This window comes from Colobus angolensis, unplaced genomic scaffold, assembly GCF_000951035.1.
Source record: "Colobus angolensis palliatus isolate OR3802 unplaced genomic scaffold, Cang.pa_1.0 Scaffold12, whole genome shotgun sequence".
NCBI classification, from domain to species: Eukaryota; Metazoa; Chordata; class Mammalia; order Primates; family Cercopithecidae; genus Colobus; species Colobus angolensis.
In genome coordinates this window covers 2,266,402-2,279,765 of record NW_012113141.1, presented here as the reverse complement: position 1 = coordinate 2,279,765, position 13,364 = coordinate 2,266,402, and the positions used below count along the sequence as shown (strand labels likewise).

Below are 13,364 nucleotides of genomic sequence, written 5' to 3'. Positions count from 1 at the left end.
CAATTATTCTTCCTTTCCCTAATTTTTTTTTTTTTTTTGAGACAGGGTCTCACTGTGTTGCCCAGGCTGGAGTGCAATGGCATAAATAGGGTTGACTGCAGGCTCAACCTAGGCTCAAGAGATTCTCCCACCTCAGCCTCCCGAGTAGCTGGGACCACAGGTGCACATCACCATGCCTGGCTAATTTTTGTATTTTTTGTAGAAACGGGGTCTTGCTGTATTGCCCAGGCTGGTCCCAAACCTCCTGGGCTCAAGGGATCCTCCCACCTCAGCCTCCCAAGGTGCTGGGATTATAGGCATGAGCCTCTGCACCTGACCATTTCAAAAAATAATTACCATCTAATTGAAGAACATTTTTTAATATAAAAAATGTATTTGAAATAGAGATAGGGTCTCACTATGTTGCCCAGGCTGGTCTCAAGCTCCTGGGCTCAAACAATTCTCCTGCCTCGGCCTCCCAAAGTGCTAGGATTACAGGCATGAGCCTCCATGCCTGGCAAAAGAACATTTTAATCACCTCCTCCAAGAAAAAACCTCATACCCATTAGCAGTCACTCCTTATTCCTCCCTTTCCCCAGCTCCTGGAACCCACTAATCTGCTTCCTGCCTCTAGGGATTTGCCTCTATTCTGGACATTTCATCTAAATTGAATCATACAATATGTGGCTTTTTGTGTCTGGCCTTCCTTCACTCTGCATAATGTTTCCAAGGTTTATCTATGTTGTAGCATGTGTCAGTACTTCATTCTTTTTATGACCCAATAATATTCCTTTGTATGCTTATATCACATTTTGCTTATCCATTCAGTTAATTATTGGATTTTAATATATCGTGTGTTCTGTTTACACAAATAAAACAATGTTCAATCATTTTCAATACCTGTAGATGAAAAGCCCTCAATGCTCCTGTCTACCATCCACAAAAAAACTTTCAAAAACAGGTGAATCATGTATACTCGCACATGTCATATGCCAGTGTATACAGTACAGTTTTACTATGTACTGCAGAGTAAGAGCCAAACTACCAAAGCAAGAGCTTGAATCAAAACACTCTGGACAGCTTGAAGAAAAGCACTCCCGGCCGGGCGCGGTGGCTCAAGCCTGTAATCCCAGCACTTTGCGAGGCCAAGACGGGCGGATCACGAGGTCAGGAGATCGAGACCATCCTGGCTAACACGGTGAAACACCGTCTCTACTAAAAATACAAAAAACTAGCCGGGCGAGGTGGCGGCGCCTCGGGAGGCTGAGGCAGAAGAATGGCATGAACCCGGGAGGCGGAGCTTGCAGTGAGCTGAGATCTGGCCACTGCACTCCAGCCTGGGTGACAGAGCAAGACTCTGCCTCAAAAAAAAAAAAAAAAGAAAAGAAAAGAAAAGCACTCCCACATCTGTGCCAAGAGCTTGTGAAATTACGGACACTTTAAAATTAGCGAAAAGGCTGGGCGTGGTGGCTCATGCTTCTAATCCCAATACTTTGGGAGGCCGAGGCGGGTGGATCACCTGAGGTCAGGAGTTCGAGACCAGCCTGGCCAAGATGAGGAAACCCCGTCTCTACTGAAAATACAAGAAATTAGGCTGGGAGCGGCGGCTCACGCCTGTAATCCCAGCATTTTGGGAGGTCAAGGCAGGCAGATCACTAGGTCAGGAGATTGAGACCATCCTGGCTAATGAGGTGAAACCCCATCTCTACTAAAAATACAAAAAAATTAGCTGAGAGTGGTGGCAGGCACCTGTAGTCCCAGCTACTCTAGAGGCTGAGGCGGGAGAATGGGCGTGAACCTAGGAGGTGGAGCTTGCAGTGAGCCAAGAATAAGCCACTGCACTCCAGCCCGGGTGACAGAGTGAGACTCTATCTCAAAAAAAAAAAAAAAAAAAAAAAATTAGCTGGGCATGGTGGCAGGCGCCTGAAATCCCAGCTGCTCGGGAGGCTGAAGCGGGAGAATCGCTTGAACCCAGGAGGCGGAGGTTGCAGTGAGCTGAGATCGTACCATTGCACTCCAGCCTGGGCAAGAAAAGTGAAACTCTGTCTCAAAATAATTAATTAATTAATTAATTAATTAGAGAAAAGTCCACTTACGGAAAAAGGTCAGTCCTCAGCCGGGGGATCTTGTTGGATTCGCTTGGAAGTAGGTCGAACATCGGTCCTTTTTCTTCAATGCAGTTTGCAGAATTACTGTCCGGATTGCAGCGCACCCATTGGTACCTGGCTGGATAACCTGCCCAACAAGGAACCCACATTGTTACTAAGTATCTACTACACAGCTTCTAATCACTCTGTCCTAAGAAGCTTTTATTTTTGCTTTTTTTCAAGATAGGGTCTCACTCTGCTGCCCAAGCTGGAGTGTAGTACTGTGATCATAGCTCACTGCAACCTTCAATTGCTGGGCTCGAGCCATTCTCCCACCCCAGCCTCCTGAGTAACTGGGACTACAGGCGCACCACCATGACCAACTAGTTTTGTTTTGTTTTGTTTTGTTTGGAGAGATGGGGTCTCACTATGTGCCCAGGCTGGTCTCAAATGCCTGGGCTCAAGCAATCCTCCTGCCTTGGCCTCCCAGAGTGCTGAGATTGCAGGCATGAGCCACTGCACCCAGACTGCCCTAAGAAGGTTTTAACTAAATAGATTCTAAATTTGGTAAAAGGCAAAATGCAGACAGATTTTATGCCCATTCATATAACAGTAGCACCCACTACGTGCCAGCGTTTTATATAAATTGTCCTTCTTACTACATTCCAAAAAGTAGCTGAGTTTAAAGTTAGAATAGGCCTTGGAATCGGCTGCCTGGAGGGAAGTCCCAGCTCTGCTGACTTGTTATGAAACCTTAACTTCTCTGAACCCTTACTGTAATATGAAGATACTAGTAGTGTTATAAGTCTATCACAAAAATTAAACGAGAAAATAAGCACAAAGAATTTAACACAGTGCCAGGCACACAGTAAACACTTGATAATATTAATTGTTGTTACTTTCATACTATTATCTCAATTTTACACAAAAGAAAATTGCAGCCACACAGGCTCTAAGTAGAGAATCCAGGATTCCAACCCACATCTGACCCCAAAGCCCACATCTTTTCATAGAGATGAGTCAAATCAGGTTCAGAAAGGGGAAGGAACACACTGTGCAGTACCCGTGGTATTACAGAATTCTAGTTCTTGTGTTTTAGGGCCGTACAGTATCCTTAGGAATGAAATGTAGATAACAATTTGTCCTGTGTCTTTGCACTCAGATTTCACAAGAACAAGTCTCCTCTATTCACAGAGGGCCAGGCAGCTTGGAATATCTGAGTCTCAGCTTCTTCTGAATTTCATTTCTACGGAAAAGGCTCCAAATCTGATGTTATAAGGTTATATAGGAGATTTATTTATTTATTTATTTATCTTATTTTATTTTATTTTATTGAGAGAGAGTCTTTCTCTGTCGCCCAGGCTGGAGTGCAGTGGCACAATTTCGGCTCATGGCAGCCTCCACCTCCCGGGTTCAAGCAATTTTTCTGCTTCACCCTCTGAAGTAACTGGGATTACAGGTGCTCACCACCACGCCCAGCTGATTTTTTGTATTTTTAGTAGAGATGGGATTTCGCCATGTTGCCCAAGTTGGCCTCGAACTCCTGAGCTCAGGAAATCCACCCACCTCAGCCTCTGAAAGTGCAAGGATTACAGGCGTGAGACACTGTGCCCGGCCTACATAGGAGGTTCTTTATTAGCTAATGAAATAAAATCTTCCTTCCTCAATTTAGCAAAGACAAAGGCCTGGTGGCGAGCAATACTTCACCACCCTTCAAAAAGTTCATCTCCTCCCCACTCCAAGCATACACTTTATTCTAATAAGTGCAACTAATAATTACCTAGCAAGAAGGAGCATGTCTAGGATTCTTGAAAGGCAGGAAGAGTGGTTTTAAAGCTCACCACAAAATAATGGAAAACACTCAGATAAATTACAAGGCATCAACCCGTAAGAGAATACTAACCAAATGAAGAAAAGTACTTTTTTTTTTTTTTTTTAATACGGAGTCTCACTCTGTTACCCAGGCTGCAGTGCAGTGGTACAGTCTCAGCTCACTGCAACCTCTGCCTCCCAGGTTCAAGCGATTCTCCTGCCTCAGCCTCCTGAGTAGCTAGGATGACAGGTGCCCACAATCACGCCCGGCTAACTTTTGTATTTTTAGTAGAGACAGGGTTTCATCATGTTGGCCAGGCTGGTCTCGAACTCCTGACCTCAGGTGATCCACCCACCTTGGTCTCCCAAAGTGCTGGAATTACAGGCATGAGCCACTGCGCCCAGTCAAAAGTACTTTTTATGGAAAAGATGATGTGGCATTGTAGAAAAATCTATACTTAAAAATGAGTGAGAGGGTGAGAGGCAGGTAGGCCAATACCTTTTTTTTTTTTTTTTTTAAATAAAATAAAAGTAAAAATTAGGCTAGGTATGATAGCTCACGCCTGAAGTCCCAGTACTTTGGGAGACTGAGGTGGGAGGATCACTTGAGCCTAGGAGTTCAATATCAGGCTGGGCAACATAGATAGACTCCCATCTCTGCCAAAAAAAAAAAAGATTTTAAAAATTAGCTGGATGTGATAGCACGCACCTGTAGTCCCAGCTGCTTAAGAGGCTGAGACAGGAGGATTGCTTGAGCCTGGGAGGTCACAGTGAGCCAAGATTGCACGACTGCACCCCAGCCTGGGTGACAGAGCAGACTGTCTCAGAAGAAAAAATTTACAAAATTAAAAATAAATAAAAATAACTGAGAAAATCAGAATACCACTTTGTGTGAATAAAAGTTTCAATTATATAAACAGACATGGGGGGAAAACGGAAGGAAATACACAAAAATAACTGGTGGTAGAATCTTTTTTTTTTTCTCATTTTGTTTTCTAAATTGCTATAATAAACAATATTCCTCTAAAAACATAAACATTAAACACTTTAATATAGAAAACAGTAAATATTCTCCCATTGGATTTTCTTTCTTTTCTTTGTAACTATCTATTATTCTGTCATAATCTTTCCTGTGATTCCTGAGTATAGCTTACAATGTCTGGTCTGGGAGAGCTGCTTGTCCAAAATGAGTTAGCTCTGCCACTGCCTGGAGGCTGGGATAAGGCAGGGAAAATGACCTTTCAATGTCTGCCCCTTACTGGCTGTGTGATCTTGGCCAACTTAAACTCCCTGTGCCTCAATTTTCTCATCAGTAGGATGGAGCAGTAATAGAGCTAATAATGAGATACAAATGTTAGGTTCTCAGAGTAGTACCTAGCACATAGTCAGAGCTCTTCATTGCTAGTTTCTCTCATGAGAAGGAGGATGACAATGGCCTATGATCTCTGATAGTGAACATCTTATAAATTTAAGTTCAAATTCCCATTCTACCATTTAGTATCTCTAGGATTCTCAGTTTATGGACTTTCTTTCTTTTCTTTTCTTTTTTCTTTCTTTTTTTTTTATTTTGAGATAGAGTCTGGCTCTGTTGCCCAGGCTGGAGTGCTGTGGCACATTTCAGCTCACTGCAACCTCCACCACCTGGGTTCAAGCTATTCTCCTGCCTCAGGCTCCCGAGTAGCTGGGATTACAGGCGCGTGTCACCATGCCCAGCTAATTTTTTGCATTTTTAGTAGAGACGGAGTTAGCCAGGACGGTCTCGATCTCCTGACTTCGTGATCCGCTCGCCTCTGCCTCCCAAAGTGCTGGGATTACAGGCGTGAGCCTCCGCGCCTGGCCTGGTTTTCCTCTTTCTTTCCTTTTGATTCTTTCCTGAGGTAGCATTAATTTGGCATCTAATTGCTATTTATACGTCTCTTCCTGTAGGCGAAATAAAAATCCAGCATCTTCTCCAGCAGAGGGCGGTGTCTTCACACCTTATGCTGTCTAGACCAGCTCTGTCCAATAGAAACATAAAGCAAACCACAAAGAGTTTTAAATGTTCTAGCGGCCATATTTTTAAAAGTAAAAAGTAACAGGTGAAATTAATTGTAATACATTTTATTTAACCTAAAAATATATTCAAATATTGTCCTTTAACATATCATCAATATAAAAGTTATTAATGGGATATTTTGCATTCTTTTCTACTTACTAAGGCTTCCAAATCGTGTATATTTTGCATTCACAGCATGTTCCAATTTGGCCTCGCCACATTTCAAGTGTTCGGTAGCCACAAGCGACTTGTGGCTACCATATTGGACAGAGCAGGCCTAGGCAGTCCTGCAAGCCACTGACACACTGAATATCAAGCTGAGAAAATTGCTTACATAGGAAGCTAAACAGAAAAATAATGCTTAATGAGAAAGCATTCAGGTGAAGGACCACATCTTTTCACCAGCATGACAAATACAACTAGCAAATTAGTAAAAAATATTTCTAGAATACAAAATTCCCCCAGAGTTCAGAATCTCAGCTAATTAAAAATCATAACAAAGGCTTTCTTCTTGGGGATGATGAAAATGTTCTAAAAGCAATTATGGTGATGGCTGCATGACTCTGAACATACTAAACAATATTGAATTGAACACTTTTTTTTTTTTTTGAGACAGTCTTACTCCGTCACCCAGACTGGAGTGCAGTGGTGCGATCTCAGCTATCTGCAACCTCTGCCTCCCAGGTTCAAGTGATTCTCCTGCCTCAGCCTCCCAAGTAGCTGGAATTACAGGTGCACACCACCACGCCCAGTTAATTTTTGTATTTTTAGTAGAGACAAGTTCTCGCCATGTTGGCCAGACTGGTCTCAAACTCCTGACCTCAAGTGATCCATCTGCCTTGGCCTCCCAAAGTGCTGGAATTACAAGCATCAGCCACCACACCTGGCCTAATCATTGAATTAAACACTTTTAATGGGTGAATTGTATGGTATGTGAACACCATCTCAACAAAGCTATTTTAAAATTTTATAAATAAATCAAAAGTAGGACTCCCACTCCAAAAGTCTATCTAATTTGGGGCCGATTATGTTAAATGTACTTTAAAATAAAGAACAAATAACACACACTAAATTATTGACATAGCTATTCAAGGGCGTTGGCAGGATGTGAAAATTTACAGTTCCAGCCCCTGTGGTTGTGAGAGTATCTTGACCCTATCTTGCTTGAGATAAATGTCTTGTGATTACAGTGGGTATGCTCATGGACAGAAATGTTATCTTCCTAAAAGGCCCACTGATGGGATTTGTTGGTTAATTGTGAGGTGGATTCCAAGGGAAAGAATGGTTTTTATTTGAATCCTATCCCTCACTGCCCACCTCCCCCACCACCCTGAATCATCATACTTTCTATGAGTAAATGTTACCAAAGCAAACAACTTTCTCCAATAGTCCATACCTTTTTATATTATGGCACTAACTTTTCCCCCAACATAATCACAATGTACTAATTTTTTTTTTGTTTTTTGAGACAGAGTCTCTGTCTGTCACTCAGGCTGGAGTGCAGTGGCATGATCTTGGCTCACTGCAACCTCCACCTCCCAGATTCAAGTGGTTCTCCTGCCTCAGCCTCTCGAGTAGCTGGGATTACAGGTGCATGCCACCATGTCCGGCTAATTTTTGTATTTTTAGTAGAGACGGGGGTTTCACCATGTTGGCCAGGCTGGTCTTTAACTCCTGACCTCAAGTAATCAACCTTCCTCGTTCTCCCAAAGTGCTAAGACTATAGACATGAGCCACTGCACCAGGCCTAATTTCCTATTCTTAATGGAAACTTACTGCAGGCATGTTAGAGAAACTTGAGCAGCAACTACCATGAAGGGGAAAAGAAGACCATTTGATTCATTCAGAATGGTAGCATTATCTAAGCCGGAGTGACTTCCTCCTGGTCTACCAATTCCACAGGACGGATAAGCTTCCCCAACTCTTGCACGGTTTGACAAGCTATAAAAAGCTCCTAAGTTTACTTTCAATTTCTCCCTCAGTTCAGTGGGAAACATTATAGCAAGGGCTACAGTCAAAGGATTTTTTGTTTGTTTGTTTGTTTAAATAAAGAAAACCTCAAATCCATGAGCTGCAGTAGAAAGTTAATTCTGACCTTGAAATTAGATGACCAGCTCAGTCGTTAATTAGTTGTAATGGGTCTTGCGCATGACTCACAAATTTTTTGCAAGAGCAAATGAAATGAGAAATGTCAGATCCAGTTTTCTCCTCTATAATTAATGCTAATTCCTTCTCACAGGGAATGTGTTGATAATTACCAGAGAATGGATGTGAAATCACTTTACAAACAGCAGCACAATGAGTGGATCAGTATCATACCTGTGTGTTAGGAGACAGTATACAGTGGACACATGGGGGGCCTGGCCCCCTTGGTTGCACCTGTTCATGGGTATTCCATTTTTTTTTCTTTATGGGTATATTGGAAAAGAGAGGCAATAAGAGTATAGGATTCACAGGTCTCATCAAATCCCCTGGAGATAGATTAGTCATCTGTGCTGTCCAGTGTTACCCACACATCCCCAAATTTCCATTTCTTTGTGCTTGGTAGACACAATCTTACCCCACATCTTTACTTGGGTTTGACTAATAGTAAAAATATACCACTATCAAATTCATATGTTGAAGTTCTAACCCACAGAATCCCACAATGTGAAATTGTTCAGAAATAGGGTCACTGCAGATATAGTTAGTTAAGATGAGGCCATTAGGGTGGCTTTGATCCAATGTCTGGTAACCTTCTAAGAAGACGGTATTAAGACACGGATGCATGGAGGAAAGACCATGTGCAGACAAGGGAGAAGGTGCCATCTATAAGCCAAGGAGAAAGTCCTCAGAATGTGACCGACCCTGCCAGCACCTTGATCTTGGACTCCCATTTTCAGAACTGTGAGGAAATAAACTTCTGTTGTTTAAGCCACTCAGTCCATGGTACTTTGTTATGGCAACCTGAGCAAACCATTATAGTAACCTGAAATGGTTTTGAATATGCTCAGTAAAAGCAAGCCAAAAGCCTAGTTGATTTGATCAGCCAAACCAAGGGGCTAGATAAACACTTTTTACAAGACAGGAAGAATGTTGTCGAATAATATCTGGCATTGCGTGGAGGTATGAGGAAATGGTGTCACGACTCTCCACATCACAGCCTGTGCTGCAGTCACTCACACGTGCAGCCAGTCGGGGACATCTACTTCCCTGCACGCTCAGATGTGGGCACAGGCCCTTGAGCCCGATACCAAGAGCCTTTTTTCGGAAACACCCTAGTTTGTCCGTTTCTCCCTTATCTCTTTCTATGGTTTCCTTTTCTAACAAAGAGCTAAACCTATGAGGTCATGGCGTAAATGCTAGTATTCTATACAATTTCATGATGAATTATTTTCTTTCTTTCTTTCCCTTCCTTTCTTTCCTTTCTCTCTCTTTCTCTCTTCCTCTCTTTCTTTTTTTCTGACAGAGTCTTGCACTGTCACCCGGGCCGGAGTACAGTGGTGTGATCTCAGCTCACTGCAATCTCTGCCTCCCAGGTTCAAGCAATTGAGCCTCAACCTCCTAAGTAGCTGGGATGACAGGTGCGTGCCACCACACCAGGCTAATTTTTTTGGTAATTTTAGTAGAGATAGGGTTTCACTATGTTGGCCAGGCTGGTTTCGAACTCCTGACCTCATGATCTGCCTGCCTTGGCCTCCCAAAGTGCTGGGATTACAGGTGTGAGCCACCACGCCCGGTCTTCTCCATTTCTTTCTAATAAATACTGTACAAGGAAAGTTTTTGTTTTCATTCTAGTTTTCCTTAATGAATCTTAGTGGGAAATTCATGTTTCTGGGAAATTTTGAAAACATAAAGACTTACGTATCTCTGGTTAGGGTATGCTCAGCACCATCTGGCCACTCAAGACTGTACTAAAGTATGGGCCTCATTACTCTCGATCTTGTCAGACCACATGGTTATTTGGGAATTATTTCATCAAGCTGAAGATATTCCCCAAAAGATCCCAGGGAAGCCTGTTCCCTAAAACTGACAACGTTTTATATTTTAAAAATACATAGATTAAAAAGTTCGAGAAACATTACTTCCTCTTTTTTTCAGTATTAGCATAACTAGAAGAAAATTATTTTATAAATTTCTAACATAAAATGAATGTCTCTGCGATCATCTGTAAGATTTCATCTCCACTGGAAGCAAGATCATGACAACCAAAAGTCGTTTTGACGAAACAAATCTAGAAAATGTGTGTCATTGTGACTCAACATTTCCCTTACCATTTGGCCTAACCTAATGTTTTTCGACTATAAGCTCAGCCATCTCTCTATCGAGCCATGATCTCTGTCTTATTTAGACATGATTCCTTATTTATCAAAGAAGAACAAATTGTATTTTTCTTACAAACCTATCATTTTCCTTGTCTCAGTCATTAGAGGTTTTAAGTTGTTTCAGAGTCTGACTAAACAACACTGAATGATAGATAAACGTAGGAAGGTATTTCCGAATATGATGTTTCTCTGAGCAACAATATAAATACCAAATTATTTGGCCTTCTCTTTAAAATCTGAGAGGGTTTACATTAACTATGTCTAACCATAATTGAGTTTTCAGTAAGAACCAAGTTTATCTTTTAAAAAAAAAGAAGAAGAAAAAAAAATACACACAGTCAGATTCACCCTAATTGGAATATAACATCTCCCAGTATTAAAATAACGATGACACCATCACAGCGCACTAGAACTTGGGGCTGATGTAGACACTGAGGGGCAGGCAGAAACCCCCAAACACTCAAAGGTGCCATCTCCTCCATGCAACACGCACAGGAGTCATTTTCTGGATTCCTTGAGCTTTTTAAAATGTATAAACCTCACATTTTCATCCCAAAATAGCACATTTCAATCATTGTAAGAGTTTACAAGAATGCACAGGCCACCGAGTTTAATTTTTCTTGGTACCAAACTTAACTGAACTCATATTAAAGGGTTCGGCGACCCCAAATCCTTCTTCTTTGCCTCCTTTCCCACAATATTTATTATACATTCTATGCCTTAAAATGAATATAATGACTTGTATGGACTATGGGGCTTACAGAGAAGATGGCTGGGGAACAAGACTCCTGAGTCTTACCTTGAACTGAGGATTCCAGAACCAGGATGAGGGCAAGAGCCAGGACAAGTGGACTGCATTTGAGTAGCTTCTGCATCATGACCAACTCACTCCAGCTCTCTAGGCTGCACGCCAACTTCTTGATTAGGAAATGTAGCAGGGTGCTCTCTGTCCCTTTTAGAAAAGGTTCCAAAACCTCAAACCCTGCCCAGAACACACGTCACAATTTCCTGAACAAATAGAAAGAGATCCACATCAAAACCCAGAAAGAAAGTTGGGGGGGGGGGAACACAGTAAAATAACTATTCATATCCATTATGAAACTGTACTGGACTCCCCCCAGGCCTGCTTTTTCAAAAGTTTTGTTGTTTGCCACTTGCCTGCCAGAAATTTTTTTTTCCCTACTGAAACAGTAGAATCAGCATTTGGGACAGTTTGTTTTTCCTTTCCTTAGGTATTTTTAGTAGAGACAGGGTTTCACCTCAGGTAACAATCTAAACACGAGATTGCTAATATTAAGAATCTGCTGCATTTTTGATGAGATAAGGGAGCTAGGTGCTGCCTTTTCATCACCGAGCACTTTCAACATAAAACATTCTCTTCATTTTCTTTTTCACCAGGGAGTAGCATATCTCACTGAGCCAAGCTCGTGAAGTGAAACTTCAAAGCTGAGCTCTAACCTTCAAGAATGAGTTGTTGGATTTCAGATGAACAGTTTCTTCTTAAACTCAGTTTCTTGCATTGGATCATCGGCTCTCTATCTCAAGAACATACGATTTTCAGTTACAAAGACCATAGTAAAACAGAAAAATTCTTTTGCATTCCTCTCTCCTTCACACTGAGCATTTCTTATGATTGGATTCCATTTCTACTTTTGTCTGTTCTCCTAGTCAAAATTTTCAACTTGAGTTTTGGGTCCTCTGGCCTTGAATAAGCCAGAAATCAGGAATGAGGGAGAGATTGTTCTCACAGCGAGCTGCTGGACCTCAGCAAACAACACAAACCTCTGCCTCATGTAGATAAAGGAACAGCATTTTCCCTGGGCATCAGGCAGATTTCTGGAGGACTAAGGCTCTATATTAAAGTTATACAATAAAGGTCAGGTGCTGTGGTCTACGCCTGTAATCCCAGCACTTTGGGAGGCCAAGGCAGGTGGATCACGAGGTGAGGAGATCAAGACCATCCTGGCTAACACGGTGAAACCCTGTGTCTACTAAAAATACAAAAAATTAGCCAGGCGTGGTGGCGGGTGCCTGTAGTCCCAGCTACTCGGGAGGCAGGGGTAGGAGAATCACTTGAACCTGGGAGGCAGAGGTTGCAGTGAGCCGAGATCGTGCCGTTGCACTCCAGCCTGGGCGACAGAAAGAGATTCCATTTCAAAAAAATAAAAATAATATAATAAAATAAAGTTATACAATAAATACAAGCCTATCATACATCCTTGCCCTTGTGGCGTATAAATTTTCCTTACTTCCTTTCAAGATTTGAACACTCTCCATTTCAACATGTCTATCCCGACCGCTACCCCAGACGGCTTAATGCACATGCCCCACTCTCTATTCTCATCCTCGCCCTTGCCTGGCCTTTGATAGGAGGGAGGAGTTTCCCTTCCCTTGTTTTAGGCTTCCTGCTGATTCCTTTACCATTTCCTGCTAAGGACAGAGTCTCACAGACTAATAGCCGTGGTGCAAGAACACAAAGAGTGCACATTTTGGCTCTCCTCAGAAGCCCCTCAAATCAGCCAGAAGTGTGTCCTCCAACCCAGGGGCATCTCCAAGCACAGTAACCAACCCCAAAATTCACAGTCCTGGAAAGCTTTCCACTGAGGAACATTGGTTTCAGTTTGAAATATCAGCTATCATCTTTGGTCCTTTTTAATCTAACTCCCAATTGAAAACCCTGGCACCAAAACAATAGTTCCTATCAATAACTTTGATGAGTTTCCTACAAATCCCCAGAGCTGATTAGGGCTTGTGCTTTAAAATGGTAATTTTAGGGACTTTTTCCATTTGGGAACTTCGTGGTTTTATTTATTTATTTTTTTCTTTCTTTCTTTCTTTTTCTGGGTCATGGTGGTGGTGGTGTTTGTTTTTTATTTTTTTCCCTCTCTCTCTCTCTGTCGCCTAGGCTGCACCTCCACCTCCTGGGTTCAAGCAAGTGGGTTTGGCTAATTTTCTTTCTTTCTTTCTTTCTTTCTTTTTTTTTTTTTTTTTGTAGAGATGGGGTTTTTTTCAGGTTGGCCAAGCTGACCTCGAACTCCTGACCTCAAGTGATCCACCTGTCTCAGCCTCCCAAAGTGCTGGGATTACAGACGTGAGCCACAATGCCCAGCTCATGGTGACTTTTAAAGCACAGGTGCAGTATTCATA

At 42.2% G+C, this 13,364-nt stretch overlaps 1 protein-coding gene across 1 annotated transcript in view; it reads right to left on the bottom strand.

Annotated features, from left to right (window-relative positions):
- The window catches only part of SRGN (serglycin), a 26,287-nt gene extending 15,110 nt beyond the window's left edge, over window positions 1-11,177 (bottom strand). The window contains exons 1-2 of the mRNA XM_011927093.1: window positions 11,017-11,177; window positions 2,076-2,214 (exon numbers count right to left, since the gene is read on the bottom strand). Of these exons, the coding sequence (XP_011782483.1) occupies window positions 2,076-2,214; window positions 11,017-11,095 (218 nt within the window). The 5' untranslated portion in view covers window positions 11,096-11,177. The remainder of the gene's footprint in view (window positions 1-2,075; window positions 2,215-11,016) is intronic.
- Window positions 11,178-13,364: the final 2,187 nt, after the last annotated feature.